The sequence below is a fragment of the Cygnus olor genome, chromosome 16, assembly GCF_009769625.2.
Source record: "Cygnus olor isolate bCygOlo1 chromosome 16, bCygOlo1.pri.v2, whole genome shotgun sequence".
Classification (NCBI taxonomy): Eukaryota; Metazoa; Chordata; class Aves; order Anseriformes; family Anatidae; genus Cygnus; species Cygnus olor.
In genome coordinates, this window is record NC_049184.1 from 5,684,150 (window position 1) to 5,711,092 (window position 26,943).

The 26,943-nt window shown below is 56.9% G+C and overlaps 2 protein-coding genes across 3 annotated transcripts; one reads left to right on the forward strand and one right to left on the reverse strand.

Annotated features, from left to right (window-relative positions):
- Positions 1 to 1,386: 1,386 nt before the first annotated feature.
- Positions 1,387 to 17,905, reverse strand: RBPJL (recombination signal binding protein for immunoglobulin kappa J region like). Its single transcript, XM_040576362.1, has 12 exons — positions 17,884 to 17,905; positions 10,648 to 10,714; positions 6,486 to 6,611; positions 5,411 to 5,481; positions 5,069 to 5,184; positions 4,122 to 4,296; positions 3,547 to 3,684; positions 3,232 to 3,341; positions 2,879 to 3,019; positions 2,403 to 2,558; positions 2,121 to 2,224; positions 1,387 to 1,668 (listed from the first exon to the last, which is right to left on the reverse strand). The coding sequence occupies exons 1-12, from the start codon at positions 17,903 to 17,905 to the stop codon at positions 1,395 to 1,397; spliced, it is 1,500 nt and encodes a 499-aa protein (XP_040432296.1). The 3' UTR covers positions 1,387 to 1,394.
- Positions 10,549 to 26,563, forward strand: MATN4 (matrilin 4). 2 transcript variants are annotated; one of them, XM_040575992.1, is made up of 11 exons: positions 10,549 to 10,691; positions 20,432 to 20,518; positions 21,535 to 22,104; positions 22,613 to 22,735; positions 22,992 to 23,114; positions 23,370 to 23,492; positions 23,575 to 23,697; positions 24,061 to 24,474; positions 24,816 to 24,968; positions 25,345 to 25,449; positions 25,789 to 26,563. In XM_040575992.1, exons 2-11 carry the CDS (start codon positions 20,446 to 20,448, stop codon positions 25,845 to 25,847), a joined length of 1,866 nt encoding a protein of 621 aa, XP_040431926.1. In that variant the 5' UTR covers positions 10,549 to 10,691; positions 20,432 to 20,445; the 3' UTR covers positions 25,848 to 26,563. The 2 variants fall into 2 exon arrangements, with proteins under 2 accessions (XP_040431926.1, XP_040431927.1); XM_040575993.1 differs by having other exon boundaries at positions 10,555 to 10,685.
- Positions 26,564 to 26,943: the final 380 nt, after the last annotated feature.

A 26,943-nucleotide genomic window follows, 5' to 3' on the forward strand; every position in this document is an offset into this window, starting at 1 on the left:
GGGCTGGGCTGCTACTAAATATAGCGGAGGGCGCTTTCCATTCATAAAACAGGAATTATACACGGGGAGGGGGGGCCGGGATGCAGGCATGGGCTGAAACGCTTGGCCCCATCCTTCCCCCGAGCTCTCTGCGGACACAGGGGAGGAAATGCTTTTGGGGAGCTGGGAGGAATCCTCAGCTCAGGCATTTTGTCTTGGATAGGGTCGATTAAAGGGCTTTTCTTGGAGTGCATCATCAGTTCCATTAGCCGAGGGAGATTTGCAGGGGAGCAGGGGCTGGTGGAGTGGCCGTAGCAATGTGTGGGTGAATGTAACATTCTCCTGCCTTTTTCCTCCACCAGCAGCAGCCCTGGTGATGCACTTGCACAGACACAGGGGTGTCTGCAGCAGCTTCTAACCCTGTGTGGGTTTGGGGGGAGAAGGAGCTCCATCTCCAGACTGCTGGGGGCCTTAGGGAAGTGCTGCCACCCAAAAAAGGCAGGGGGTGCCTGGGCACCGAGCCAGAGGCACTGTGTGCCCCGCACTGCTTCAGGGCTGCCCCTGTTCCCCTCGGTGCTGCTGAGTTCAGCACAGGTTCAAAACCTCTGTGGTTTTGGCACCCAGCTTGTTTCTAACCCCAGCTCAGAACTGCCAGGGCAGCACGATTTCTAGGTACACCGTAGCTCCTTTGATGCCACAGAGATCTGAAGGCTAAATAAAGCTGTAAGCCCGGTCTGCGTAGCACTCGGGTCCAGCTCCAAGAAACCCGGTTCCTTTTTATGGCCTCTTTAGATCAGCAGCTTCCTGCTGGCTCCAGCCTTGCACCGCATGTGCGCGTGAAACAACGGAGCTCAGAGAGCCATGACAGCTAGGAAAGGGCTGGGTTTCACACTGAACTGTTTCTCTCTCTTTCTTTCCCTTTTCCTTTTGAAATTCCCCCATTTGGGCCTCTAATGGAAAAAAAAAAATCTGGTGCTGGGTATTCAGCTGCTGGAAATCAGCTCCTCGTTACTGAAAAGCACAGAAGTGGTGCAGGGACTCCTGGTATCGATCAATGACATTTCAGGTCACTTGCATTCATCCCTGTCCCTCCTGGCCTTTGAATATATGGACCGAGGACATCAGGGGAGCCGCGATGTTCTGTGCCAGCATGGGAGGTAAATCCTGAAGGCCAACAAAGAAGCAATAGAATCAGTAAAGAGTCCTCGAAGCATGATTTATTGGTGCTCTCAGGTGAGATCTCACCAGGGCGAGACCCTGCCATGAGAAGAGAGAAGGCAGCGGGTCAGGTAACGGGTGGGCAGTGGATGTATGGGGAGGACCCTCGGGCAGGGCCACCCCAGCCTGCAGATGTGGCTCAGGGAAGCTCCTGTCCCCAGGGCCGGTGGCAGGCGGAGCGCTGCCGGCCCCACTCGCTAGCTCTGCATGAAGAGGTGGAAGTTGGTCCTGGTGAACTCCTGGTGGATGCTGTCGAGCAGTTTGTCTGAGTCCTGCGGGACATCCGAGGGGACCGGCTGTCCCGGCAGGAGGCTCTGCTCCGGGGTGTAGGTGAAGGTGAACGAGCTGGAGTAGATGAGGCCATCATCCCTGATCAGCAGGAGCGGGACTGTGATGGGGTATCGCAGCCACCTCCAGTCACTGCCAAAGGCGGAGACGTCGGGGACAACGCACACCAGGGATTTGGGGCTCCTGGGAGCAGTGCATGAAGAAAATGTGCTTTAATAACCTGGGAGGCACATCACTTCCAACCTGGGGCTCAGCGGGAAGTCTCCAGCAGCTCTCCTCTCTCCTCCCACCTGTTTTGTTCCTCTGCCAGGGCTCCTTGCTTGTCTTCAGCCCCTGGGGTCCCTGTGGCCTCCAGCCAACCCTACAGCATGGCCCTCCCACACCAGGAGGAGCACCCGTGCACCCAGCCGAGCAGCAGCGAGGCGGGCAGCGAACCCAAACCCCCCCCCACAGCCCTCCCCACTGTTCAGTGCAATGCTCTAGCTTGGGCCTGCGGCACGGGTGGTTCAAGTGCCCCCTTCGCCCAGGCTGGCAGCCACATCCCACATGGCCTGCATAGCACATCCCACAGGCACCGCTGTGCCTGACCCAGAGGCTCCCCCACCAGCTCCGCCCCCACCTTTTTCCACTCTTACCTGTACATCGTCTCCGCCTCCACATCTCCGAACCAGACCTTGAGGTGTGCGTGGAAATGCTCGCCCTGCACCTCCAGCATGGCCACGTCCCCGCCACCGGTGAGCTGCGGCGGCAGTGCGTTACGGCACCGGCTGCTTTGCCCTGCACCCCGGCCCCGCGCAGAGCCCCGAGGAACGGGACAGCAGCCTCGCCGCATCCCCACGCCAAGAGAAACCGAGCAGAGGAGCCCTTTGGGGATGGAGATGCCCCAAAAGGCGTCCCGCAGCCGGAGCCCTGCCTACCTGCAGGGCAGCGATGAGTGGCACGGGGCTGACGGGCTCGCGGGCACAGGCCAGGCTCTCGCTGAAGGTGTACTCCACCATCTCGGTGCCGATGATGGTCCAGCAGGAGCCGTCATTCAGCAGCTCCCGGTTGGCTTCTTTCGGGCACGGAGACGCCTGTGGAGAGGGTCACAGCTCTGAAAATGTCATGGTGGGGACAGTAAGGGACCAGGGCCAAGGACGCCTGGCTTCTGCCTGGTGCCAGCGAGTGACCCAGTACCTCTGCTATAAAATGGGGATTGAGATGCTTTGCAAACACCTCGGTGATGAGTTTCCTACCAAGGCTGGAGGGAGGTGGTTCTGCAGTGATTCTTAGCTTAATTTGGAGGCAACCCCGGTTGGTGGCAGACCTCCCCCTCCCCGTGACCCGCTCCCAGCGAGCAACCAAGTGGAGCAGTTTGGATGTGGAGCACCTGGGGGTCCTCAGCCCCTCGTACCTGGAACTGGATGACTTTCTCCGTGGACAGACACAGGTACATGCGGTCGCTGCCCTGGAACTGGAAGGCACATTTGTGGAGCTGGGAGATGGGCTCGTCCACGTCCAGCATGGCGTACTGCTTGCTCACCTTCCGGATGATCTGCAGGGCAGGGGCACCTGCTCAGCATGGGGCTGGTGAGTCCCCTGCCCCGAGGGAGGCTGTGCCCCCGTGAGGAGGAAGCAAAGGGATGAAGCACACATTGCCCTTTGCGAGACCCTGGGCTCAGGGGAGCAGAAGAGCAGCATGGGCCCGGGGATTGTACCCATTGCTCAGGTCCCTACCACCCAAGCCCCGTGGGGATTGAGGCTTACCAGGGGAGGCAGGGTGACGCCAGTGGCCGTACAGATGAGCTGCACCACGGAGCCGTAGCGGATGTACCCTTCCCGCAGGGGGAACTCACTCCGGTTGTAGTGCTCATCGGCTTCGGTGGAAGGAGAGAAGCAGAGTCAGTGCCGCGAGCAGCAGGGAGCAGGTCTGGCCACAGCCACAGTGCTTTTTTATGGCTTTATCTGCACCACAGGTGCTCACTGCTCGGAGAGACCTGGCTGGGAGGCCAGCACCCAGCAGGGCTGGGATGTGGTACCACGCAGGAACATGGCTGGTGTGAGCCCCATGAGGCTCCTTACCCAGGTGGAGGGTGAAGGCCGCCCACTGCCTGGCGCTGGCGATGAAGGTTCCCCCCTCCACGGAGAGGTAGCGGGTGCTGACGGTCTGGGAGCGCAGGCGGTTGAAGAGGGACACCTTGGAGCCCGAGGAGATGCACACTGCAGGGGGAGGTGGCTGGGTTAGCATTGGCCAGCTTGCTCGGGGCTCAAGCTACAGCCCTGCTGCTTCTGGTAGTACCGGGGAGGATGAGTCCTGGTTACTGGGGTGAGCAGCACTGCAGCAAGCAGCACTTCCATCTGCCATTCTCTTTGTGTGTGCAGCAGCCCAGCCGCACCTCCCAGAGGTGCAGGTGAAGCCCACGGGGTGGGGAGCACATTGGCACCAAAGCCCTACAAATTGCAGTGGGTCAACCCTTTGGAAAATGGACATCAATATGCCCACATGCATTCTTTTTTGAGGGTGCCCATGGGCTTTGGATCAGCCCTGACTGCTTTGGAGGCAAGATGTGAGCACCCATCCCATCCCATCCCATCCCATCCCATCCCATCCCATCCCACCCCATCCCACCCCGCAGCAGACCCATTCCCATACGCACAGTCCGTGTTCTTCAGTGACTGCTTCTTCTGCGAGGGCTTGGAGATGACCTTGATCAGCTTGCTGTGGAAGGTGCCGATCTCCTGCCCATTGCTGAAGAAGAGCTTCAGGACCAGGCGGAAATGTTTGCGCTTGTCCGCGTCCGAGATGTACAGCGCCTTGGCGCAGCCAAAGCCCTGCGGGGGACATGAGGAGCAGCCGAGCGTGGGCTGGGGGCAGTGGGCATGGCCCCAGCCCCTCCAGCCTTCCTCGCCCTCCTCACCTTCCTCACCGCCAACCTGGGCACGGCGTCCCCACAGGACAATAGCGCCCTTTCAAAGAGCCCCAGGTTCATTTACAGGGGGAAACGGCCGGAGATGTTATTACAGGTGCGGTGAAGAGCCGGGGATCGGCAGAGGCTTTATTTACACAGGGGGCAGAGAATTCCTCATGGAAATTAATGTTCACGTGTGATTTATCCCGCGTAACATGAGGGATCGCCCTGGGTTTTCGGTTTCCCCGCCGTGCTGGCTCTGGCAGGGCTGATACGCCGTGCTCTAGCAGCACCTCGAGTGCTGCAAACAAAGGTCTTTTTGTGATGTTTTTGGCCCAACACAGACCCTGCACTCTTCAGGGACCCCAGATAATGCTTTTTTCCCCCTCTTTTCCCCTATCAAAAGATGCTGGGTCTCCTCTCAAGCTCTTGAACTTTGGGATTGAGCCGTGTTTTCCTTTGCTGTTTACCCACAAATGAAAGGGCAGGCTTTCAGTTCGCGATAAGCTGCGCTGCCGCTCAGCGGGAGCGCATAACGGGCTGGGGATGCTGTGCGATTTTTGGCAGTGCCCCAGGGCTGCACAGACCTGGAAAGGCGGTGAGAAGGACGGATCCTGCCCACGGGGAGCGGGCACTGCAGGGCTAACCTCGCACAGAGCATCCCCAGCAGAGCAGGCTGCGAGCCCTCAATTTACCTTTGAGTCCGGCTGCTCCTCGAAGCTCAGCTTCTGCGTCTCCATCAGGCTGCTGCCCATGCTGTCCAGCCCCATGTATCCCCACACGCGGAAACCTGCCTCTCCCAAGTCCCTGGCTGGAAGAGACAGGGATAAAAACCTTCCAGCTCCACGCTGGCACCTGCTGGGGCTCCTCCTGGGGTGGCCCAGGCTGCTGCCTGCTCAGGTCTGTACTGCAGAGGGGCCAGCCCCAGGGAAAGAGGAGCTTGGGGGGCACAGAAATAATAACCAGGATGCATTTCCCTTTGCAGAGGTGGAGGATGGCTCGCCGGGAGAGGTCTGGGGCTGCCACCACACACGTACCTGTTAGCTGCTCCTGCTTTAACTTCCATCCCGGCCCACTCAGGTAAACGCAAGGCGGGGGGCAGAAAAACCTGTGGAGACAAGAAGACCCCTCCTGACAGCACTCAAACACCCAGAGACGGTGCTTGGCTCAAGGTGTGGCTTCTGGCACCCCTGCGGAGCCAGCATGGTGCCGCTGCCGCACCTCTGGGTGCTGCTGGTGGGTGCTGGGTGTCGGGTGCTGGGTGCTGCAGCCCCCCCAGCTGAGCCCCCAGGGTCAGGCCCCCGCTCTCTGCCCTCCTGGAATGCAGAGTTTCGGCAGCTCAGGAACAGAGTTTGCATTCACAGCCAGATTCAGAGCCCAACGCAAATAAATCTATGTGCGGGGTTTTGGAAACCTATTTTCCTGTGTTTTATTTGGGTTTCCACTGTCTTTGCACTTGGGTGAATGGCACAAATTCATCCTCTATTCATACTGGGTAAAACGCGAGCAGTGCAGGAGGGGGTGATATTTTGGGGCCCTAAAGTGCTGGGCTACGGATTTATTTATACAAATCCCCCAGGCTCTGGACCCTGAATCCCAACACGAAGGAAAAAACAGCCCCAGCCCCATTCATCTGGGTGCAGCTCAGCCTTCGAGGCAGAGCCTGTCACCTCAAAGCTGCTCGGTAATAAGGGAGGATTATTTATATCACAAGGGTTAATGGAGGATTAATTACACTCCGGTGCCACATGCTGACGTCGCTGCCTGGGAGTAGCAATTTTGGAGATTCGAGCCAGAACCTCAAGGTGTTCTTGCGATGTGGGGAGGATTGTCCAAAATAGCAGCTTTGGGGAGACGGTGGGCATTGATGGAGACGTCCCAGTGTGGCCGTTCAGATGTTAAGACGATTTCCAGAGCACTTAAAACACTGACCTCTCTTCTTATTCTTTGCAATTTCATGCTGAGAGGGTGAGACCTGAATAGTTTCTTTCTTTTTTTTCCCCATCCCTCTGACCTCCCGTCCCTGGGAGGAACCCAGCGGGAGGATTGCCCACCGGTGCGGGTCAGGGTGACGGTGCCCTCTCGTGCTGCTCAGCCCATGAAGACTCTCACCTTTTTTCATTACCATACGACTTCTGGGCGACCTTTGCGTGCAGTATGAGTACTGTCTGGTCTGCCGGCAGCTGCAGGTACCTCCGCACGCCGTCTCGGAGCAGGTTGGCTTGGTAGGGGTTGGATCTACAAGACAGAGCACTGCAACACCCGGACTGGGCTCCTCACCTCGCTAGCAAATGGCACCAGCCCCAAACCCAGCCCTCAGCTCCCTGCACCATGCAGCTGGGCACCGAGAGGCACCGGGAGGGTTTTTAGGGCCACATCAAGGCTTTCTGCTCTGGTAACTGGGAGCAGTTCCCATGCACCTGCCCTTTAACTCTGCTGGCTCAGGCGGTCGGGCAGGGACAGGCTGGCTGGGTCCGAGCCTGAGGTGTCCTCTTCTGCCGTGGGACATGAGGAACCACGTTACAATTAGCCTGACACCTCCAACCCTTCACTTCCAGCTTTCCCACGCTGTGAATGAAGCCGATGCTTTCCTGTCTGTATGTGAAGATGAGCACACCTCCCATACAAACAAGTATTTCCCCAGTGCCTCCTCTGTTGGCAGATAGTCCCGCAGGGACCCGGTGCTTTGCTGTCCGCAGAGTTTCCCATCACTGCCCTGTTTGGTTATGAGATGGGCAATATAACCTCGATTCTCCATGCGTTAATACATCATCAGCAAGCATAAATCAATGGGGCTGTGCCAAAAGCAGATTTACGGCTGGCACCGGTGCCATCCACAGCATCAGCTGCCACTCTGAATTTGCTGAATTCAGCCGTCCAGACTGAATTTTCTGCCCTGTGCCCCAAGTCAAGCTTTACCCCCTGGTTTGCCACCAGAAACCTCTCCGGGATAGGTTTTCATCTTGCTGAAACCTTCTCTCCAACCCTTCTTTCTACCGAGTGGTTTGTATCCTTGCTCAGGCAAACATAAGAACGAACCGGGCTCTGTGCCTGATTTATTTTTTTCTATTTTTTTTCCCTGCGGGTCCCATCGCTCAGTGTTCAGTGCCAAATGAGGAGTGCAGCTTTGGGTCTGGCCGGGTGTCAGCTCCATGTCCCCCACTGGGTGCCCCCCACCCCACTGGGTGCCCATGGCAGAGCTCAGGGCTGCCTGGGAGCAGCTGGGCTGGTGCTGGAGGCAGCCCCTCGGCTTCAGCCATCGGCACGGAGTGTTTGGCAGCAAATTGCCAAAAAATGTGGATTAAGACGTGTGCTGACAGCGTGGCCAGCAGCAACACCTGCTTTGCAGAGCTTCCTGCAGCAACAGCTCGGGGCAGGGCCAGGCTTGTGCAGGTATCATCGCTCCATACCATCACATCCCTGCGTAATGCCAGAGGCACGGGGGCTGCTGCACAGGTCTTGTTGGAGACTTCTGGAATAATTATCCACGTGCTACTTGCTGCTTAATGCAGGAACGTGCACGCCAATGGCAGGTAAGCAGACCATGGTTCTCCAGATTTGATGTCTAGCTGTGGAAGGGCTACCCAGAAACTTGGGGAGTTTAATTTCTCCTTTCTCTGCACCCATTGCTGTCCAAATTTGGGGGTTAAATTGTTTGAGTGACGCCCCTTTGAACAGTGCTCACCATTCTGACCAGGAGCCGACCACCCAGCATCCATCATCTGGTTTAGATTTGCCTTCAGAAAGTCAAAGGGCTATTGCTAAAGTGGCTCGGTATGCTGCTCGGTACCCACTTGGCTCCTTCTGGCACCTCCAGCCTCTGCAGGGTTACAGGGAATTATTCACTCCCTCTGACATTTATTATATTAAATTATTAAAATGCTTTGATTGTAGTGCAGTGTTAGTTCAGTGTCATGTTAGCAGCACCACGCGGGCTGGGCTCTCACAGCCCGCGCTAACAGCCTCCTTTTCAGAGACGCAATTCCCAGCTGGGAATCAAACGCTCTCGCACAAAGTTAGGCATTATGCAGAGGCAGAGCGAGGCCCTGCCTCCTCGGCTCTGCGGGCCACGACCCCTTTCCTTGGCTGATTTTTGTAAGCCTTTCCCTCTCCGTGCTCAGCCTGGCGCTGTGCAGTGCTGGGGCTCTTCTCTTGCTTTAAGCCTGGTGGGTTTGGATGTGCCGCAGGAGCGGGTGTGCTTTGAGGTGTGCTTGGATGGGATGATCCCTGCGGGTCCCTTACACCTGGGGATGTTGTAGGGGTGTCTCTGGGGTGGCTCTGCCCGAAGTGAGGGGTGTGACAGCACCCAGACTCCATGCGTGCTTGCAAGCCTTGACCGCATTGCTGTGCATGGGCCAGGACGCAGGAAAGGAGAAGCAGAGCCCTGCGTGCTTTCCGTGGGAGACACAAGGCTGGACCAGCTCTGGTGTGGACACCCCCTGGTCTCCTCGTTGCCTCCTGCTCTGCGAGGGCAGGTAGGGCAGAGACGCCCAGCACCGCCCCGTGTTCGCACCCTTGGGTGACCCCAAGAGCAGAACACCCACGTGAGGGCACTGGGAGAACCAGACACCCCCTTGCCACTGCTCCCCAGCCCTGGCTGCGATGCGGTGCGTGCTCTTCCCCAACATTCACCGGCTCAGCCTGCAGAGGATGGGTGCCAGTTTTCGGGGTCCTGCTGAGAATGAAAGTGCCTGACTCGGGAGACCTAAGTGCCACCCATCAGCTCTTGTCTGAGGTCTTCAAGTCACTGTGTAGACAAGAACCTTAACTCACATTAATGCTATCCTGGAGTGCACACTGATCCAGGTGCACAGGTTTAATTTTCTGCCTTTCAACCCCAAAAGGAGCTGTCATTTGCCTTGCTCAGAGCACAGCTGCCCTGCAGCTTGCTGGCGACTTGGTGCCACAGAGTGCAATTGTTCTTTCCTGTGGCTGGGGAAAACCAAATGTCCTAATAAAGAATATCCATTTTAGAGGTCTGGGTTATATTTCGTAGAGAGCAGGGGAGAAAAAGCCTGCAGTGCTCCTGGGTATGGAGTCAGCGTGATGTTTATGCAAAAGGAAAAGCCATTAGAAATCACAGAAATGAGAAGCCTGCAGTTTCTGGCTTCCCTCATTTTTCAATACCTCCTTTAATCCAGACCAACCCAACCCACAAGCCCTTGTATATGCACGGGTATTTATAAATCCTATATTTTCATTGCTGCACACACAAGCGAAATTCAGCCTTTTCTGGGCTTGGGGGATTTCTCGACCACACCAACGGCAAACACCAGCCAGGGACGGGAGGCAGGACAGCTGTGGGGGACCGGGGGCCAGGCAGGGTGGTCACCCACGGCGTGCTCCTGCCCCGCCACCGCCCTGGCAGTGCCCGAAGGCCCATGTTTGGTACCGCAGCATCGCCTCGACTGTGAGAAAGCTCAGATAATGTGGGTGGTTTGCTGGGGTCTCCTTTCTCTGAACCGCCTGCTGTTGTTTGTGTTAGCGTGGGGAAGGCGGAAAGTGCTGCTAAAGCGTTAAAGCTCGGTGCTGTGAAGCACTAACAGTGGCTCCTGCCACCAAGGAGATGATGTGAGTGCTGCGAGGCGGTGGAAGACTGGGAAGCTCTGTTCCAGGGTGTTTAATGACGATGCTCTCCAGGGCTACAGCCCCGCACATCACTTGTCCTCGGGGGGCTGGACCAGGTTCAGTTCCCTGCTTCCAGCCCAGCTCCCCGAGCTCCCGGGTCTCTGGGGGTTTGTAGGGAAGGACACAAGGAGCTTTTGGGCTGTTTTCCGGGGCCTTTGGACTTTATGGTTCATGCACTCCGCCAGCAGAGGAGCAAACAAATAATAATAACCCAACCCAAAATACAGAAAAAAAAAAAAAAAAAAACCACCAAAATAAAACAAAAAATAAACAACCCCCCCCAAAACCCAAACGGAGGAAGCCTCTCGCTGGCCGTTCCGGTGCCGTGCAGGCAGGGGCTGTGCCCAAACCCCGCCGTTTTGCCCGGCGCCACCGCTCCCACCTGCGCGGCTCCCGCTCGCCCCCGGCCGCCAGCCCCGGGATTTTTTATTTTTTTTTATATATTTTTTTTTTTTTTGGGGGGGGGGGGTTGGCCGGGGGCTGGGGCCCCACCCGCGCTATCCCGGGCCGGGCCGGGCCCGCCCCGCCTCCCCCCGCCCCGTTAAATGCCGCTCCCGGCGCCGCCGCGCAGCACCGCAGCCCCCGCGCAGCCCCCGCGCAGCCCCCGCGCAGCCCCCGCGCAGCCCCCGCGCAGCCCCCGCCGTACCTGAGCCAGTATCGCGGCGGGGAGCGGCTCCGAGGCTGGTACGGGTGAGTGAGGGGCTCCACGGCACCTGCGGGAAGGGGAAAAGGGGATGGGGTGAGGGGGAGCCCCGACCCCGCGGGGGGTGGAGGTTGGGGGGTTCACCCTGGGCTGGGGGGTTAGGGAGCGCTGTGCCCCCTCGGGAGGGTGTCACTGATCCCCTGATTATCACTGATTTTGGGGGTTTCCCCCCAAAAGTGCACTTGTTGAGCTCCACCACCTGTATGCTTTTCCCTTTCTGTGGTGCTAGCACTTGCTGTCCCAGCTGTTTTTTTGGGGTGCAGGGCGTGGGTACTGGGGTCACAGCACCCCACTGTGGAAAGCAGCCCCCACTCCGCTCTCAGTACCTGCGGGGAGGATGGAGGCATTCCCTGCCACAGGGATGGCCCAGTTTGTAATCTGTGTGCTCTGCTCACCTTTTGCCTAGCTCTGGGGCTGGTTCTTGCTTACACAAGTGAGGATCTCTTTTAGCAGAGAATAATAAGGTCTTGTACACCTGGGCGAAGCGCACCAAGCAATAGGAGAGCTAGATCTTGCCGAAAGATAAGCTGAGAAGTGTGCCCTAAGTTTGTTCTGCACCGCTTCTGCATGACTGGAAAATTGGGGCCATGCATGCTCATAGCTCTGTTTGTGCATACCCATAAACATGTTTGTATGAGCAATCACCCACCTTTGGCTTATAACTCTGAGCATTGCACAGGAAAAATAATAGCTTTGGGCATATTGGCTGCAAGCAATTACGTGGGAAAACTTGTCTGGAAAATCAGACTGCTCTGTGTTCACCAGATCTGTGCCAACACGCAGCCGAGCGGGGCCGTGCAGGTAACATGGTGCGGCGGTGTGTACCCTCTTGGGGATTTTTTTCCCCCCCCTGTTTGGCTAGAAGGTGTGAGGACAGCTGTTGCTGCAGAGCAGGGAGCTGCCCAGTCCATCCTGGTCCTGGGAGCACCCACCTGGTGTCGGTGGGGAGCAAGGAAATGGGGCTCTGCTGCTCGTGGGACTGGGGCAGGGGGGGAGAGGGCTCCAAGAGAGGACCTCATTCACACGGTTTTACCTCTTCTACTTAACCCCATGGGATTTCTGCCTCCACCGAGGCCAGACTGCATACAGTTACTGCACAGTCCTCCCTGTGGGGCCGTTTGTAGCATCTCTTGGTGGCAATAACAAAGCTTTTCCTTATCTTTTATTTTTCTGAGAACAGGAGTGATCAGTCACAGGCAGTCAGCCTGTAGGCTCTCGGCAGCAAGTAGAAAAAGTATTTCACAAGCAGGTTCTTGCAATCTGCTTGGGGAATATCATTAGATTGGCATCCGGTACAGGCAAAAATTGTGTGTGTGTGCGTGTGTAATCTGCTCTCGCATCTCAGCCCTGATTTTTGCCACCAGGACTTGGCAATACGAAGAGCGGAGTTAACTCCTGGGCTAAATCTGGCCTTGTCTGAAATACAAATTCCCATCTGGAGGGCGTGCAAGAGATCTTCATGTTTGTAGTAAAATGGCACTTTCCATCAAAGCAGGCGGGGGACTACTGCATCCAACTGGAAAAAGCTGCTGTTCATTTTTGTGGAAGTTCTGACTGTTTGTTGTTTTTTTTTTCCCCCTGAAGAATTAAATAAATTTTATGGGATTAGTACAAGATGGGCTTGGGAGTTAATCCTGTTGGCGATGGTAGTGAACAGAAAAGATGTGGCCAACAAGGCAGCCTGTTGTAGGCAATCGGTGGTCACAGAAGATGTTTGTGCTCCGCTTGCTCATAACGTAGTATTTCCCTTGAGGTTGGGACTAGGGGTTAAAGGTTTTCAAGAGAAGCCTTTGTTTAAACATTTTTAAAGTTTCCAATAGGGGCCCCTTTGTTCGCTTTCTGAGCAGTGGGCCTGCCTTGTTAAAAACTCAGCGCTCGTAAAATGCCACTTCCAAATGCTGGATAAATAAGGCTGGAACACGGAGAGAGGCAGAGACAAACACTGCTTATACCTACATGCACATGCAAATTACGGACAAACCCTCCCTAACTGAACAAAAGGGACCCAGGAAAAACACAACAACGAAGACTGAGTGATGCTCATAAAGAGACTTATAAAAAAATCAGCTGCTCCCCCAGAAAGGGTCCCTTTTGTGCCAGATGTCCTGCACTTTTCTTCCAGCTGTGCCATGAGGCTGAGCAGCTCCTGCACCTCGTCATTAGCTCGTGAAATTGTTTTCTCCGCTTTGGGGCCAAACAGTAGCAAATTGATGAGGGGGGCTCTGCTGGCTGCAGGGGAGCTCGTGCAGCCCTGGGTCCTGCTTGCACAAGGGCTTTGATGAGCATCCAGGTGAAGAGACCTGGCTGCAGGCTGGCAGAATCGCCCTTCGATGGGTATTTGGTGGTTAGGAGGGTTCTGTTTGCTCTCCCGTCTGGGATAAATGCGCAGGGTTTAAGGCCAGCCCTGCTGAGTGCACATGCTCAGGAGAGGAGGTGTCAGTGCCCAGCCGTGGCAGTACTTCCCTGCAGGGTGCCCCTGGCCTGATACTGCATCTGAAGCTTTTCTGGCTCTCAGGCTGCTTCTCCCACCCAGCATTTTCCACTGGACATGGGATCCTTCTTCCCCAGCACATTTCTGCCTTTGCTTATGTCTTTTTTTCCCCCGAAACTTCTGATTTCTCCCTTTGCAAGCTCTTGAGTGCATGGGTGAATCCATCCCTACCCTGGTCCCCTTGGTGCACATCAGGGCATCCCATGGGGGTCAGCTGGGGTCCCTTGCAGAGAGGTGGCAGTGACTTGGTTCCTCTCCAAAGGCTGAGCCTTCCCGTCCCTGGGCTGTGTCGTGCTGCTCCACTGGTTGCACAAGGGCAGGATCCTGATCTGTGGTTTGCAGGTGGTCCACAGCAGGAATCGGTAGGAGCAGATCTGTTGTCAGCTCAGTTAGCCCACTGTGCAAGAGTCTGTCGTGGCTGGAAAATTACCAGGGGTCCATGAGCTGGAAAAGACGGGAAAACCCTGCCTTTGGAAACTCACAGCTCCCGCGCTTGCAGCTGGACTTGGACGGCTTCCTCCAAGTGTCACATTAAACACCCCCTCGCTTCTCACAGCATCTTGCTTTGGTTTTAACAGCACCAGCCAGGAGGAGGGTGACACAAAACATTGCTGTCTGCACTCAAATGCCAGGCAGAAATCTCACAACTGCTCCTCAATTTTGTTCTCCGTGTTGTCTGCTGAACCTTTGGTGTTAAGCTGCTGAGGCTGACAGTGGGCTGGTAGCGCTGCAGCCCCACCAGCTTCCCCAGCCCATGGCCGCGTGTTCCCCTTGCTCTCTGAAGTGTCCTTGTGTCACTGTCCCAGAAGGAGAGCCAACCCAGGTCCCAGTGCTGCCACAGACCTGCTCTGGTCTTGAGCAAGTGGCTTGGAGTCTCCTGGCCTCTGGTTCCTTACGCTGCACTGTAGGGCTTGCCTTGGAGAGCCTTTTGAGGCCTCCAGACCTCAGCAAAGTGACTTTGGGCTGTTCCTGGTGTCTCCAGGGATCAACGAGCCCGTAGGTGCCTTCAGCAAGGACTCAACAAGCACAACAGAATTAGATAACTTCAGCTACTTGCTCGTGGGTTGACCAAAAAGGGCAAACCTCACGCTGGGGTAAGGCTGAAATCAGCTGGGGCGTCCAATGCTGCTCTGAGGTTTCCCATGCTGCCTTCGGGATTCTCAACATGAAAAGTATCTAGACAAATATTTCAACCTTTTCTGTCTTGAGGAGGGTTGAGAAGTCTCTGCATGCTTTCCTGTGGCAGCCAAAGGCTCCTTGCTTTCTGCTATTTCAATTAAATGCGTGGCAGGACGGGCAGAATAAAGGGGAGAGGCACGAGAATATTCTCCTGGCGTCTTTCCGTGTGCCAACACATTGAGTCACGTCTCCAGGGCAAGAAATATGATATAAAGATTTAGAGAAGGAGGTCAGGCAGCAAATCTGTGATTGTGGGGCTGAAATAGCAGGCGCTCGCTGCGGTTGTCTGTGCCCTGTGAGCTTGCTGGAGGTCAGCCGGGGATACTGGTCCCAGCAGATCTGGGAGGCAGAGGTCCTGCTAGGAGCTGTCAGTCTCAGTGTTTAGAGACACCGGCTCTGCTGCATCGGAAGCTCAGCTGATGAACTCTGCACCAGCCCAGGAACTGCTCCGGGCCATTTCTTTCCTTTGTGGTTGAACATGCATATTTCTGGGGAAAAAATGCACTCCAACACCTTCCTCCCAGAAAAAGGACTTGGGCTGTGGATTGCTGCCTCAGCTTCTGGATGGCCCATGCCTCTCTTCCTCCAAGGATTGAAGTCTCCTGGCTCAGGTCAGCTGTCCTCCAGGGGCTCGTTTGCAGATGAGCATTTGCTTTTGAAAGAGTCTGGAAGGTGAGCATTTCCCCTGGTGATTATTCTTTGTCAAAATCTAGAATTATTCCAAGGCCCATCCAGTTTTGCTGAAAATGCCTGGCGGGAGCAGGGCTGCGTGCAGCTCAGGGGACACGTGCAGGGTAAGGATAATGAAGAACAGAGAACCTGCAACAGGAGCCATCTCTTGACACGGCTGATAGAACAGTCGGAACTGTCTGACCAGCTGATGTTTCCCTCTTGGCTACACCTTTAACACGTGCTTTCAAAGGCCACGGTTAATGTGCAAGTGAATATGGCATTTTATTTTCTTGCCAGCTTCTGCAGCAGCCCAGGTACTGTATGTTTCAGAGCGGAGCAGGCTGGACAAGAGGAGTTCCTCCTAGCTCAGCTGCTGAGCATGGCAGGTGTTTTAGGACTAGATCAGAGAAAGACCCCACCTGCTGTCAGGGGGAACATCCAAAAGGGGATGCTCTGCCCATTGGGTTCCCCTCAGAAGGGAAATGTTGGCTGTGGCAAATGCCACCTCATAGCACAAGCTTGTTGGGACTTGTGGGATGTTAAATCCATGAGGATAAGATGTGAGACAGACATCTGTCACTCACCTTGAAAATGGACCCAGGCAAGAAACATCTCTCTGCTCTGTGTTTTGGGGAAGATGCTAACCCCAGTGAGCGTGGGAATGGGCCCCCAAAATGGGGAACTGGCTTTTTCAGAGGAGTCCCCTCAGCATCCAGCAAGACTTTCCTGTTACAGCCCTCCCGTCGGGTCTGAAGGCACAATGTGCTGTTTGAGAAGCACAGCCTTGTCTCTTAAACACCGTGTCCTTCCAGGTGGCACTTGGCCCAGACGAGCTGCTGAGCGCTGTAACCGGAGAGCACTGCGATGTCCTGGGAAGAGGCTGCTCTCGTTATCCCACACGTGCTTCGGGGAGGGACCGAGGGCATGCCAGCCTTATAAAGGGGGGAGAATTTTTATTCTCTGTTGCTTTTGGACTGGAAATCCATTCTGTTTCTCTGGTCATGACGCGATGGTGCTTGCTGATGCTCCCTTGCTCTGCAAAACGGCCCCCAGGCTGGATGTGGGGCTCAGGGCAGCAGGGGCACCCCAGGACGGTTAGCCTGAGTTGCACGCTCTCATGCTGCTCAGGACGAGCTCTGTGTTAGGGACTGAGCCCCGACCTTCCCAAGGGCACATGGCTGGGGACAAGCAGGCACCCAGGGTGTCTGAGGAGGCCGGAGCTTCATGCTTGGGGTGCAGAAAGCTGGGAAGGGAGCTGCTGTGCCAGGGGATGCATCAGCACCCCTCTGCTGTGCTAATGAGCAGCTGAGTGCATGAGACCTGGAGCAGGCTCTGGTTGTGTTTTAGTTTGGTTTTGGTTTGCCTTTTCCCTCCTTCATTTCAGCTCAGGGAGTTTATGCTTGCTGGGGTTTCGGCAGCGTTTCTTTGCTACCTGAAGGAGCCCTGCTGCTGGAAAGGGATGCACAAGCCTTCTGCACAGGGGGTGGACACCGAGGTTAGGTGTTTCTGAGCACCCCTCTGCAAAGTGCTGGCAGGGCTGGGCTTCAACTCTCTCACATCAGCCCCAACCATCCATTGAAATGGGCTGGGCCCTGCTCTGCTGCTCTGGAGTGCCTGCTGTCATGCAGGTTACAAGCTCTAGAAGAGCACAGGTGTCACAAAAAAGGGGGAGCTGGGAAACAGTTCCACTTTGAAACTGGGCTTCAGTCCAGAGACAGAGAGAAACGGCCCTTTGGGCAGCCCTCCAGGGGAGCGTGGCTCCAGCTCCAGGAGCCTCGGCCTTTCACACTGCTTGAGTCTTGCAAACATCCAGACAACATCCCTGGGGGTTGCACAGCAAGACCCAACATCAGGAGGGGTCTGCAGGCTGATGCAGATTGCCTGTGTCTTTCCAGGCAGCAGTCATGGCTTCCTTGTTGTTCATGCCTGGGGCAGCACACGTTTCTGTTGTCCTCCCCTGGTCCCACCTGCACTTTTTTTGGGCGGAATTTCTTTTGGGCAGGGCCCAAAGGATGGCTCGCTGTCCTGCCAAGCACAGGCACACGTTGGTGTCCCCATCTTCCAGCCTGAGGCCAGCTCTGTGGTGCTGTCCTGAGCACAAGGACTCTGTGTCCAGGCTCCTGAGTGCATTTTGGGTCGTCTTTGACACTTTATTGAATAATACTCAGGCAGGAGGTGAATTATGGCCTGCAAAACTGCCTGGTGGGGTCTCTGCAAAGAAAAGCCCTGTGGTCGGGTGCAGAACAAAGCTGGGTGTGCAGAGAGGCATGGGGGTCATGGGGACACTGTGTCTGGAGCTGCTCTAATGTTGTCCAAGATCTCCAGCACAGAAATAGGTGCTATTGGGTGACAGCACACATGGCATCAGGGCCGTGCACCCCTTTTGCATCACCCATGTTAAATATGTTTGTGTCTAAGACCTAGCTCTGACCATGTAAACACAGGGGTCTGCTTTTCTCCCCGTGACACCGTGGCCAGCGCTTGTGCTGTCTGTGAACGCATGGCCATCTGAGCCTCTCACCCCCTATTTCTCCATATTCTCCATTCCTCCTATATGCCAGCAGATAAAGCCCAGTCCCTGTTTTTACACAAGGAGACGTGCTGGCTGCATCACCCCAGCCATATTGTTTCAGCTTGCCCAGGGGAGGATGCGCCCAGGTCCAACCTGCAGCTGAATCAGAAGGGGAATATTCAGAGCATTTCTGTCAACCTGCAGCCAGCAGAGCGCTGCCAAGGAGGCCAGGCTGAAACCCGAAGCGGCTCTTTTTTCCCTGAGGCTCAGCACTTGGCAGGGAGCAGGACGGGAGGGAGGCGAGCGCCCCGGGGGGGTGCCTTACCTGGCTGCCTCTGGGGGTTCATCCTGGCGTCCTCCTTGTCCCAGGGCACAAGAGGAGCCTGGGCTCATTGCCAGCCCTTCTGCCCATACGTGTGGCTCATGCCTTTGCTGCCCCACATGTTGGCCATCTTCTTCAGTGAGGAAAATCAACGGGCTGGCTTCCCCCTTTGCGTTGCCTTGAAAAGTGGGGAACTGGTGCGAGGCGTCCCGCGGGGCAGAGCCAGCCCTGCGCAGCGCTCACCCCCCCCGGCCCTTTTCTCCTTTATAGCTCGGTGTTATCTCAAGGTCCCCGGCGCTGTTTGCCTTGCCTCGCAGCACCTGCCTGCCAGCCGCCCGCTTCCCACCCATCTCCCTCCTGCTCCTGGTGGTGGGGGGCTCGGGCGTGCGGCACCCCTCGGGGTGGGGGAACCCCCCCCGCGGAGCAAGAAAAGCAGGTAGCTGTGGGAATTGCCCAGCATGGGGTAGTGGGAGGGATACTCAGGGGGTTTTCTCAGCTTCCCCATGCCCATCAGCCTTGCTGGTGGGTGCTTGATTAAATCAGGGACAGCCAAAACAACCCTCTTGGAGCTGGATGCGCGGCTGAGCTGCCGTGCCATGCCTGGTCCAGCCCCTCCAGCCACGGGGAGCGTGAAGGCTTCATCCAACACTCGGATGCTGTTAAAAATAGATCAGTCGTGAACTGGTTTTCTCCTCCTTGGTTCCTGGCCCGCGAGCTCATTCCTCCTCCTGGGCTGTCTCTGAAGCTCTCTGGATGCTGCGAGATGCAGGCTCCGTGCCAGCCTGCCGCTGCAGGGAGGCTTGGAGAGCAGAGACCTGCAGAAGTGAAATAGGTGGCACGGCTGCCCCCAGAAAATTTGGTGGTTAGTGAGCGCTTTCTCCTATAAAAATAAATAATAATAAAAATTAAAAAGTATTGCAGGAGGGGCTCAGTGAGGCTGCAGCCCCAGGGCAGCAGCTGGGGCTGATGGTGCTCCCCGGTGAGGGGCTGCATCTCGTCTGTCCTCTGCACCTCTCTGCCTTCATCTTCCAGCCGCTGGGTGCTGCCAGGGCTCTCCTGATGGATTTCTGCTCCCAGAAACCTTCCTCGTGGAGCTGGCTCTGTGAGTGGGCACAAATCAAAGTTTGGCCAAGTTAAAGGTGAACAGCAAGTCTCGCGCTGTGAGGCTGGTATTCAGGACCCCACTTTCCTCTTGCAGACCTTTTCTGTCCTTCTGAGTTCTCCAGTGTTGTTTTTCAGGTGTGAACACTGGAGGCAATTTTAAGACGCAGCTGTGCAACCTGTTATCAGCATCAAATACATTGGGTTCAGGGCTGCACACAATCTCTCAGCAATTAAGTGGAAACCCCGGTGATGAATTACAACCGAGACCTCACGGGGCTAAGCAAATATCGGCCGATAACCACCGATAAAGCGAATTTCCAGTGTGCTTTTTCAACAAGTGCTGTTCCAGCGCCTGCTCCCCATCTCCCTGGGGAAGCCGTGCTGCCTGCGGCATTTCCCTGCTGCCCCATGGGTTTCCAACCTGTGCTGGGGCTGCTCTGGATGCCTGGGCTTTGGGCTCCCTCCTGGTGATCACCGTTATCCAGCGGTGCCTGGGCACCTCCTGACTTTGCTCTCATTGCACCAAGGCTGTGCTGTTGCAGCCCCCAGGTTTGCCATTTCTTTCACTAGGCTCAGACATAGCAGGAGGGCTGGCACCTGCTCAGTCCGTGCCTTATAGCCCCCCCCAAATAAATCCATGGAAATACAGGAGCCAGACGAGGGCAGCCAAAGCCAAGGCAAGAAAACACAGAGATGGGCAGGGAGGGAGACAAGCAACAAGCTGAGGTTTTGGGTAGCTGATCTAAATATCTGTTCCCTCGGCTATCCCACCTCAAATGCCCAAATCCTTCACTCAGGTCTCACAAACCCATCTGCACAGGCACCATCACCTCCTGTGCATGCGGACGTCTTTGCTTTCTGCTCTCCCAGGGCAGCCTGGAAAAAGGCGGAGAATAAATTCACAGAGCTTCTTGGAAAAGCAGTCTTTGCCAGTGACTCTGAGAGGCTTCTGAGCAGGTTTTGCCTGGACTGGCATTTAATTTCGGGGTGTCTCTTCCCAGCACGGAGCTGGTGGCCCTGCAATGCCGGGAGCGGTGGGGCCGTGGCCGCACATCCCCGGGCACAGAGCTCCCCTCGTCTTCTGGCTGCAGCGAGCGGCCGTAGCGCCAGGCAGGGAGCACTTGGCTGAACATCCCAGCCGCATGGTTTGCAAGTGAAAATAAGGCTTGTCCGGTGGCCAGCTCCACCCAGAGCAGAAAATCAGACCGCGTTTTTCACTTGGCAAATCGTTGCTATTGTAATGAAATGTAGCAGTGCTGAGGCTGCCCGTCCTCGCTTGGAACAGTCCCCGCCTGGGTTTTGGGGAGGTGTGGGGACAGATCTGGCACAACTGCTGCTGCTGTCTGGGGGATTTGGCAGTGCCAGGGGCACCTCCTGCCCATGGGGTTTGCCAGCAGGAGCTGCGAGCCGTGGGGGTCAGCACTGACAGCACGTCTCCTCCCCGCAGTGCCCGCAGCAACGATGAAGCTCCTGTGGGTCGCTCCTCTCCTCCTGCTTGTCCTAACGACGCTGGAAGCCAGACCGAAACCTGCAGGTGAGCCCCGGCTGCTGCGAATTGCCTAGAGGGGAGAGAAGTGAGTGTGTGAGGGCAGCAAAGCTCTTGGAGGAAGGCTTGGTGGGGATCTGAAGCTTTGGGGCATCCCCAGGAGGATGCAGGGTCCCCACCTGCACCCCTCCATGCATGTGGGTCTCCTGGTGGGGGGATGAAGCAAATACAGGGGCACCAGCCTCTGTCCTCCCCAGGCAGAGGTGGCCAAATCTGTTCCAGTTTCAAAAACCATGAAAGCACCATATGGAGAAAGGAGCTGAGTATGTCTCAGAAACCTCTGGGCACTTGGGAGCAGCTGGGATGACAGCCCCAGTCTGGGCATCGTCCCAAGGGGGCTCGGAGTGTTTGCTTACCATTACGGCCAAATTCTCCCAGGCTCAGGGGCACACAAGCCAAGCAAAATATGTTCGTTGGCTTTTCACTTGCTAAACACCCGCCCAGTTTGCACTGGAAGTTGCACCCATGTATCCAAGAGAGGCTGTTTGGCTCGACCGTCTCGATGTGCATGTCTGTAGCAAGGCTTTTCATTGTCTCTTTTTTTTTTTTACCCTTTAAAAAAAAAAAAAAAAAGAAAGAAAGAATAAAATAGAAAGCTCTGGTTTTAGGCAGGAACTGGAAAAATGCAGTGAAAAACAGGAGGCTGGAGCTGCAGGAGGGACAGAGGAATTGCGGCAGAGATGAACACACCACTGCCTAAAACTGTGCCTGAGCCTTGCCAGGGCAGATCCGGACAGACAGAGGTGTTTGTGCAGGAACAGGGCAGCAGGAGGATTTGGGAATGAGAGGACACTGCCATTCCCTATAGCCCCATGGCCAGGGCGTGTGTCCCCTGCCTCTTGTTCCCACTCCCTACCGGGCACCCTCTGTAGGTTCATTTGGCAGTGGGAAGGTGCCGGTGAGCCCCGACCTGCCTTCTCCTTCCCCCATGAGCACCCCTACAGCCACCCAAAGGGGACACCTCCGCTCCTTGCAGACTAAACCACCTCCTTGCCCTCTTGCAGCCCTCAAGTGCAGGACGGGCCCCCTGGACATCGTCTTTGTGATCGACAGCTCCCGCAGCGTGCGCCCCTTCGAGTTCGAGACCATGCGGCGCTTCATGATCGACATCATCGGCAACCTGGACGTGGGCCCCAACGCCACGCGCGTGGGGGTGATCCAGTACTCCAGCCAGGTGCAGAACATCTTCTCCCTCAAGACCTTCTTCACACGGGAGGACATGGAGAAGGCCATCAACGGCATCGTGCCGCTGGCCCAGGGCACCATGACGGGGCTGGCCATCCAGTACACCATGAACGTGGCCTTCACGGTGCAGGAGGGTGCGCGCCCGCCGCACAAGAAGATCCCCCGCATTGCCATCGTGGTGACCGACGGGCGGCCCCAGGACAGGGTCACCGAGGTGGCCACGCAGGCCCGGGACGCCGGCATCGAGATATACGCGGTGGGCATCCAGCGGGCAGACATGACCTCGCTGCGGGCCATGGCGTCGCCGCCGCTGGAGGAGCACGTCTTCCTCGTGGAGTCCTTCGAGCTCATCCGGCAGTTCGGGAAGCAGTTCCAGGACAAGCTGTGCGGTGGGTGAGAGCCGCGGCAGTGGGGTGGTGACGGGGGTCCCAGTGCCTGCTCCTCGCCCTGTACCAAGAGCAGGGTAGAAGATGGCCCTCGGGGTGTTTGGGGTGGCAGCGCGCAGCCTCGGCCAGCAGGAGCTGTGCCTCGCGCAGGGGCTGAGATATGCCCTGGGGCACGCTGCCCTTCTAGCAATGCCTTTGCCTGCTGCCTCCCTGCCCCAGTGCCCATTTCCCAGCCATCTCTGCTCACGTGGACGTGCAGACATAGCTGCCTGGGCTCCTTCATGAAGAACAGCTGAGCTCTGGCTGTCAACAGTATCAATTAATACTGAGCATCTATTTAGTGCTTGGGCAGACCCAAACGCCAAAGCCGTTCAGAAACCTAAACAGCACAAGGGGTTCCTGTGCCTGTGCACGGGAAATCAGCCCTATGGGTCACCCCGCGGGGACAGGGAGCATGCAGGAGAGCTGTACAGGAGCCCGTGGGCTGCTCTGACCCCTCTCTGTCTTCCAGGGGTGGACATGTGTGTGGAGCGTGACCACGGCTGCCAACACAGCTGCGTGAGCACCCCCGGCTCCTTCTACTGCGAATGCAACCCTAGCTACCGGCTCAACGCAGATGGAAAGACCTGCTCCCGTAAAAACCTTTCTTTATTCTAACTCTCACAAAGGACTGGCAGGTGCAGGTCTTTTGGACGGGAGCTGAAATGCAGCAGAGGGCCCAGCAAGGCCAGCAGCAGCTGGGTGCTCCCAGTATTTGCCCTACCAGAGGGCAGAGCAGTATTGGCTGCTTCTGGCCACCACCTTTCCTTCTTGCCTTGTGGTGCTGCGCCTGGGGAACTGCCCCAGGGACACCGAGGCAGGAGGGTGATGGGTGTCTGCTTCCCCTGCAGCCATCGACGCGTGTGCCAACGGGAGGCACGGCTGCGAGCACCAGTGCGTCAGCGCTCGTGGGTCTTACTCGTGCCGCTGCCGCCCGGGTTACTACCTCAGCCAGGACAAGAGGACCTGCACCAGTACGTGTCCATCTCCCCCCATTGCTGCTTCTTCCCTTTCTTCTTTGTTTGCTTCTTGCTCATCCTCCCCTTGTCCCTCAGTATGTCATCCCTTCCCTTGCTAACATCCCCTGCCCTTGCTCGTGTTGAAAACAAGGGCTCGGTGTCTCCCCAGCTTTACTCTGCTGCCACAAGCAGGGTCCTGGTCCTGCCCCACACCGCAGTGGGACCTGCAGAGCCCCCTGCCAACCTCCCCCTGCTTTCTTCTCTCCCCAGTGATCGATTATTGCAGCTTTGGGAACCACAGCTGCCAGCACGAGTGCGTGAGCATCCCCAGCGGGCACCGCTGCCGCTGCCACCACGGCTTCACGCTGCAGCCCGACGGCAGCTCCTGCAGGGGTGAGTCCCGCGGGATGCAGCAGGGGTGCTGGGGTCCCCTGCATGCACGGGGATAACCCCGTGCCCTTGCCTTGTCCCCCAGCCACCGACCTCTGCAACGGAGTGGATCACGGCTGCGAGTTCAAGTGTGTGACCAGCGAGGGCTCGTACCGCTGCGTGTGCCCCGAGGGGCAGCAGCTCCAGGCTGACGGGAAGGGGTGCAGCCGTGAGTACCGGGGTGCAGCACTGAGTACTGGGGTGCAGCTCACCCTCTGGGATGCAGTGCAGAGCTGCAGTGCACCCAGCTCCCAGGGAGGGCTTCACTCACGTGGGCAGATGCGAGGCGCTCTGCATGGATGGATGAGGGCTTGCATCTGCAGAGACAGAGCCCAGAGGGTGCGACAAGAATTTGGGGAAAGTTTCAGGAAGAGGGAGACCTAGGAGGGACGTCCAGGGGACCCTGGGGTGGCAGTGGAGCAGTCTGGATGGAGGTCCCCAGGAATTCTTGCCCCACTTCCCAGCCTCACCCCGGCCCAGGGGCCCAAGCAGCGTCCCGCCGGTCCCTTCTCACCCCGCCGTGTGCCCGCAGGGTGCGGGACTGGGCACGTTGACCTGGTGATGGTGATCGACGGCTCCAAGAGCGTCCGGCCCCAGAACTTCGAGCTGGTGAAGCAGTTTGTGAACCGCATCGTGGACCTGCTGGAGGTGTCCCCGCAGGGCACGCGGGTGGGGCTGGTGCAGTATTCGAGCCGCGTCCGCACCGAGTTCCCCCTCAACAAGTACCACAGTGCGGACGAGATCAAGGCGGCCGTGATGAAGGTGGAGTACATGGAGAAAGGCACCATGACTGGCCTTGCCCTCAAGCACATGGTAGAGCACAGCTTCTCCGAGCTGGAAGGGGCCAGGCCCCTCTCCCACAACGTACCCAGAATCGGGCTCGTCTTCACGGACGGGCGCTCCCAGGATGACATCTCTGAGTGGGCCAGGAGAGCAAAAGAGTCAGGTGAGAGGGGCAGGGGGCTGGGAACCATCCCAGGATGGTTCCTTGGGATGGTTGGCTCTCATGAGTGGGGGTTAGCCTGCCCACAGCACCCAGGCTTGTGCTTCATCTCCTATATCCCAGCCATGCTTTCACTGCAGTGTCAGGATGCTCTGAACAGCACCATTAATGCCGCAGCATGCACTGTGCTGATGCTGCCGTGCCCCTGCCCGTTCCTGCCTGTCCTTCCCAAATCCATGCCACGCATGGGGGAAGCCCCAGGGTGGGGAAGTACTCAGCTTTACTCACTCTGGGTTTGGGAATCGCCTGCCGTGGGGCGCTCAGGGTCCGGCCTCACCCTGCAGGCATCGTCATGTTCGCCGTGGGTGTCGGCAAGGCAGTGGAAGAGGAGCTGCGGGCCATCGCCTCCGAGCCGGTGGAGCAGCACTTCTCCTACTCGGCAGACTTCACCACCATGACCCACCTGGTGGAGAACTTCAAGCTGAACATCTGCCCAGGTGGGTGCCCAGCCACGAGCCCTCCTCTCCCCGAGGAGCCCACAGGGTGACTCGTGCCCCTGCCACCCCGCGGCTCACCCATCATCACCATCATCACCCGTGATGCTTGTGGCAGCCTGGCAGGGGCAGGCAGAGCCCCTAAACTGAGCCCCAGGGCTGCTGTAACCCTAGGGTGCCCCTCTCCTGATCTCCTCTTGCTGTTGACGATAGAGGGGTGGATCTCAGGGAGGGATTATTTGGAAGAGGAAAAGCTGGGGGCGAGGGGTTTAATGCAAAAGGGCTGGAAAGACGAGGGGCTGGTGCTGCACTGGGGGGGATATGAGCAGAGCCGGCCGTGGCACTGTGCTCTGAGCACTCCCAAATCCCACTGACGCAGAGGAGGGCAGAGGGGAGACGGAGATCCGGAGCCCGTGCGAGTGCGAGGCGCTGGTGCAGTTCCAGACGAACACCGTGGCCATCCTGCAGAGCCTGACCGAGAGGAATATCCTTTGGGTGCTGCATGGGCGCGCCGGGGCGCAGAGCAGCCCGCAGCTCTAGGGGGCTGCATCCAAACTCCTGCTGGGGGAGGCACAGGGGCTGGCAGCAGGGATGGGAGGTGGCGACGGCCAGGGCAGTCTGTGCTGGCCAGTGAAAACTGTCAGATCTTTCAAGAGAAAAAGGCAGCACTGTGACATCTCATGGCATGGGAGCTTGGTCCCATCCACAGTCTCCCAAGGGAGGGTCCGTGGGTGCCAGCAGGCACAGGTAAGGCACAATCCATGCTCGTTTGGGGCACGTTTCTCGCTCTTTGCCCAGCTCACGGTTTCCTTAGCATGCTCACTTGCTCAGATGACAGCCAGACTGGAAGCCTTGGAGAAGCAGATGGCCCGCAAGAAGTGATCCTCGCGGAGAGCCGCGGTGCTCAGGTGGGGCACGGGGACCTTCGGTAGCTACGTGGAGCTGTTATTGCTAGATTATGTGTAAAGCATCGTTGTTTGTTCTTGTATCACAAAATCCCGAGGGGACGTGGAGTATATTTAAAAAAAAAAAAAAAAAAAGGAAAAAAAAAAAAGAACTTGAGCACAAGCCCTGCCACGAAGAGAATGGGTTCAGCCTTTGCAGTTGCCTCGTTCCTCCAAGCTGGGGTGAGCTGGGTAGGCTGGGCGCTGGAAGAGGAGACATGTGGCGCAGCTCCTACAGCACCTGGCCCCAGCCCCAGTGCTCACCAAGGGGCTTTGTGAGAGAAAAACGCGGCGGTGACAGCACCCGGAGAGCTGCTGCTGGCAGGGTGAGCCTGAGCTGCCGACAGCGCAGGGCTGGACAGGGCGTAAGCCCCTTGGCCATGGGGACACAGCCCCAGCGTGCGCCCATGTGAGAGCGGGCATCAGGATCCCCTCGTCCCTGTTTTGGCAGGGTTGTTTGGGAATTGGTCATTATCTTGTGTTTTTGTTTGTTGTTTTTTTATATCACATAGCAAAATGGTAATAATTCTTTCAATAAATATCTATGTGTGTGTACATATATATTTCATGTTGAGAGCAGGGTAGTGCTATTTTAAACACTTATTTTATATATGGAAATTTCTATCTTGACAATAAACACCCTGGAGATTTGTAGGATGTTGCTCTCTCCTTTTTGCTGGGCTGTGGGGCCGTGGAAGTGTCTGTGTCCGAGCAGGGGCCCTCTGGCTTTTGCAAAGGCCCCATGCCCTCAGGCTCTGAAAATCCTTTGGGAAAATCCTTGCTTCTTGAGCACCCCAAGTGGGTCCTTGGTGGGGACAAGGACGGGGCTCACAAATCGAGGCAGAGACGTGAGCCTAATCCCACCACGGCGCTGCAGCCCTGCTGCTGGTGATGGGACCTCCCTGCTCGGCGTGCAGCTCCCTGAAAAACACACAGTGAAAATTAAAAGGGAAAAGAAAAAACACAACGCTTAGTCTAGGATTTAATAACAGGCTTGATTAGAGCAGATAATGGTGCACACTGAGAGTTTGTAT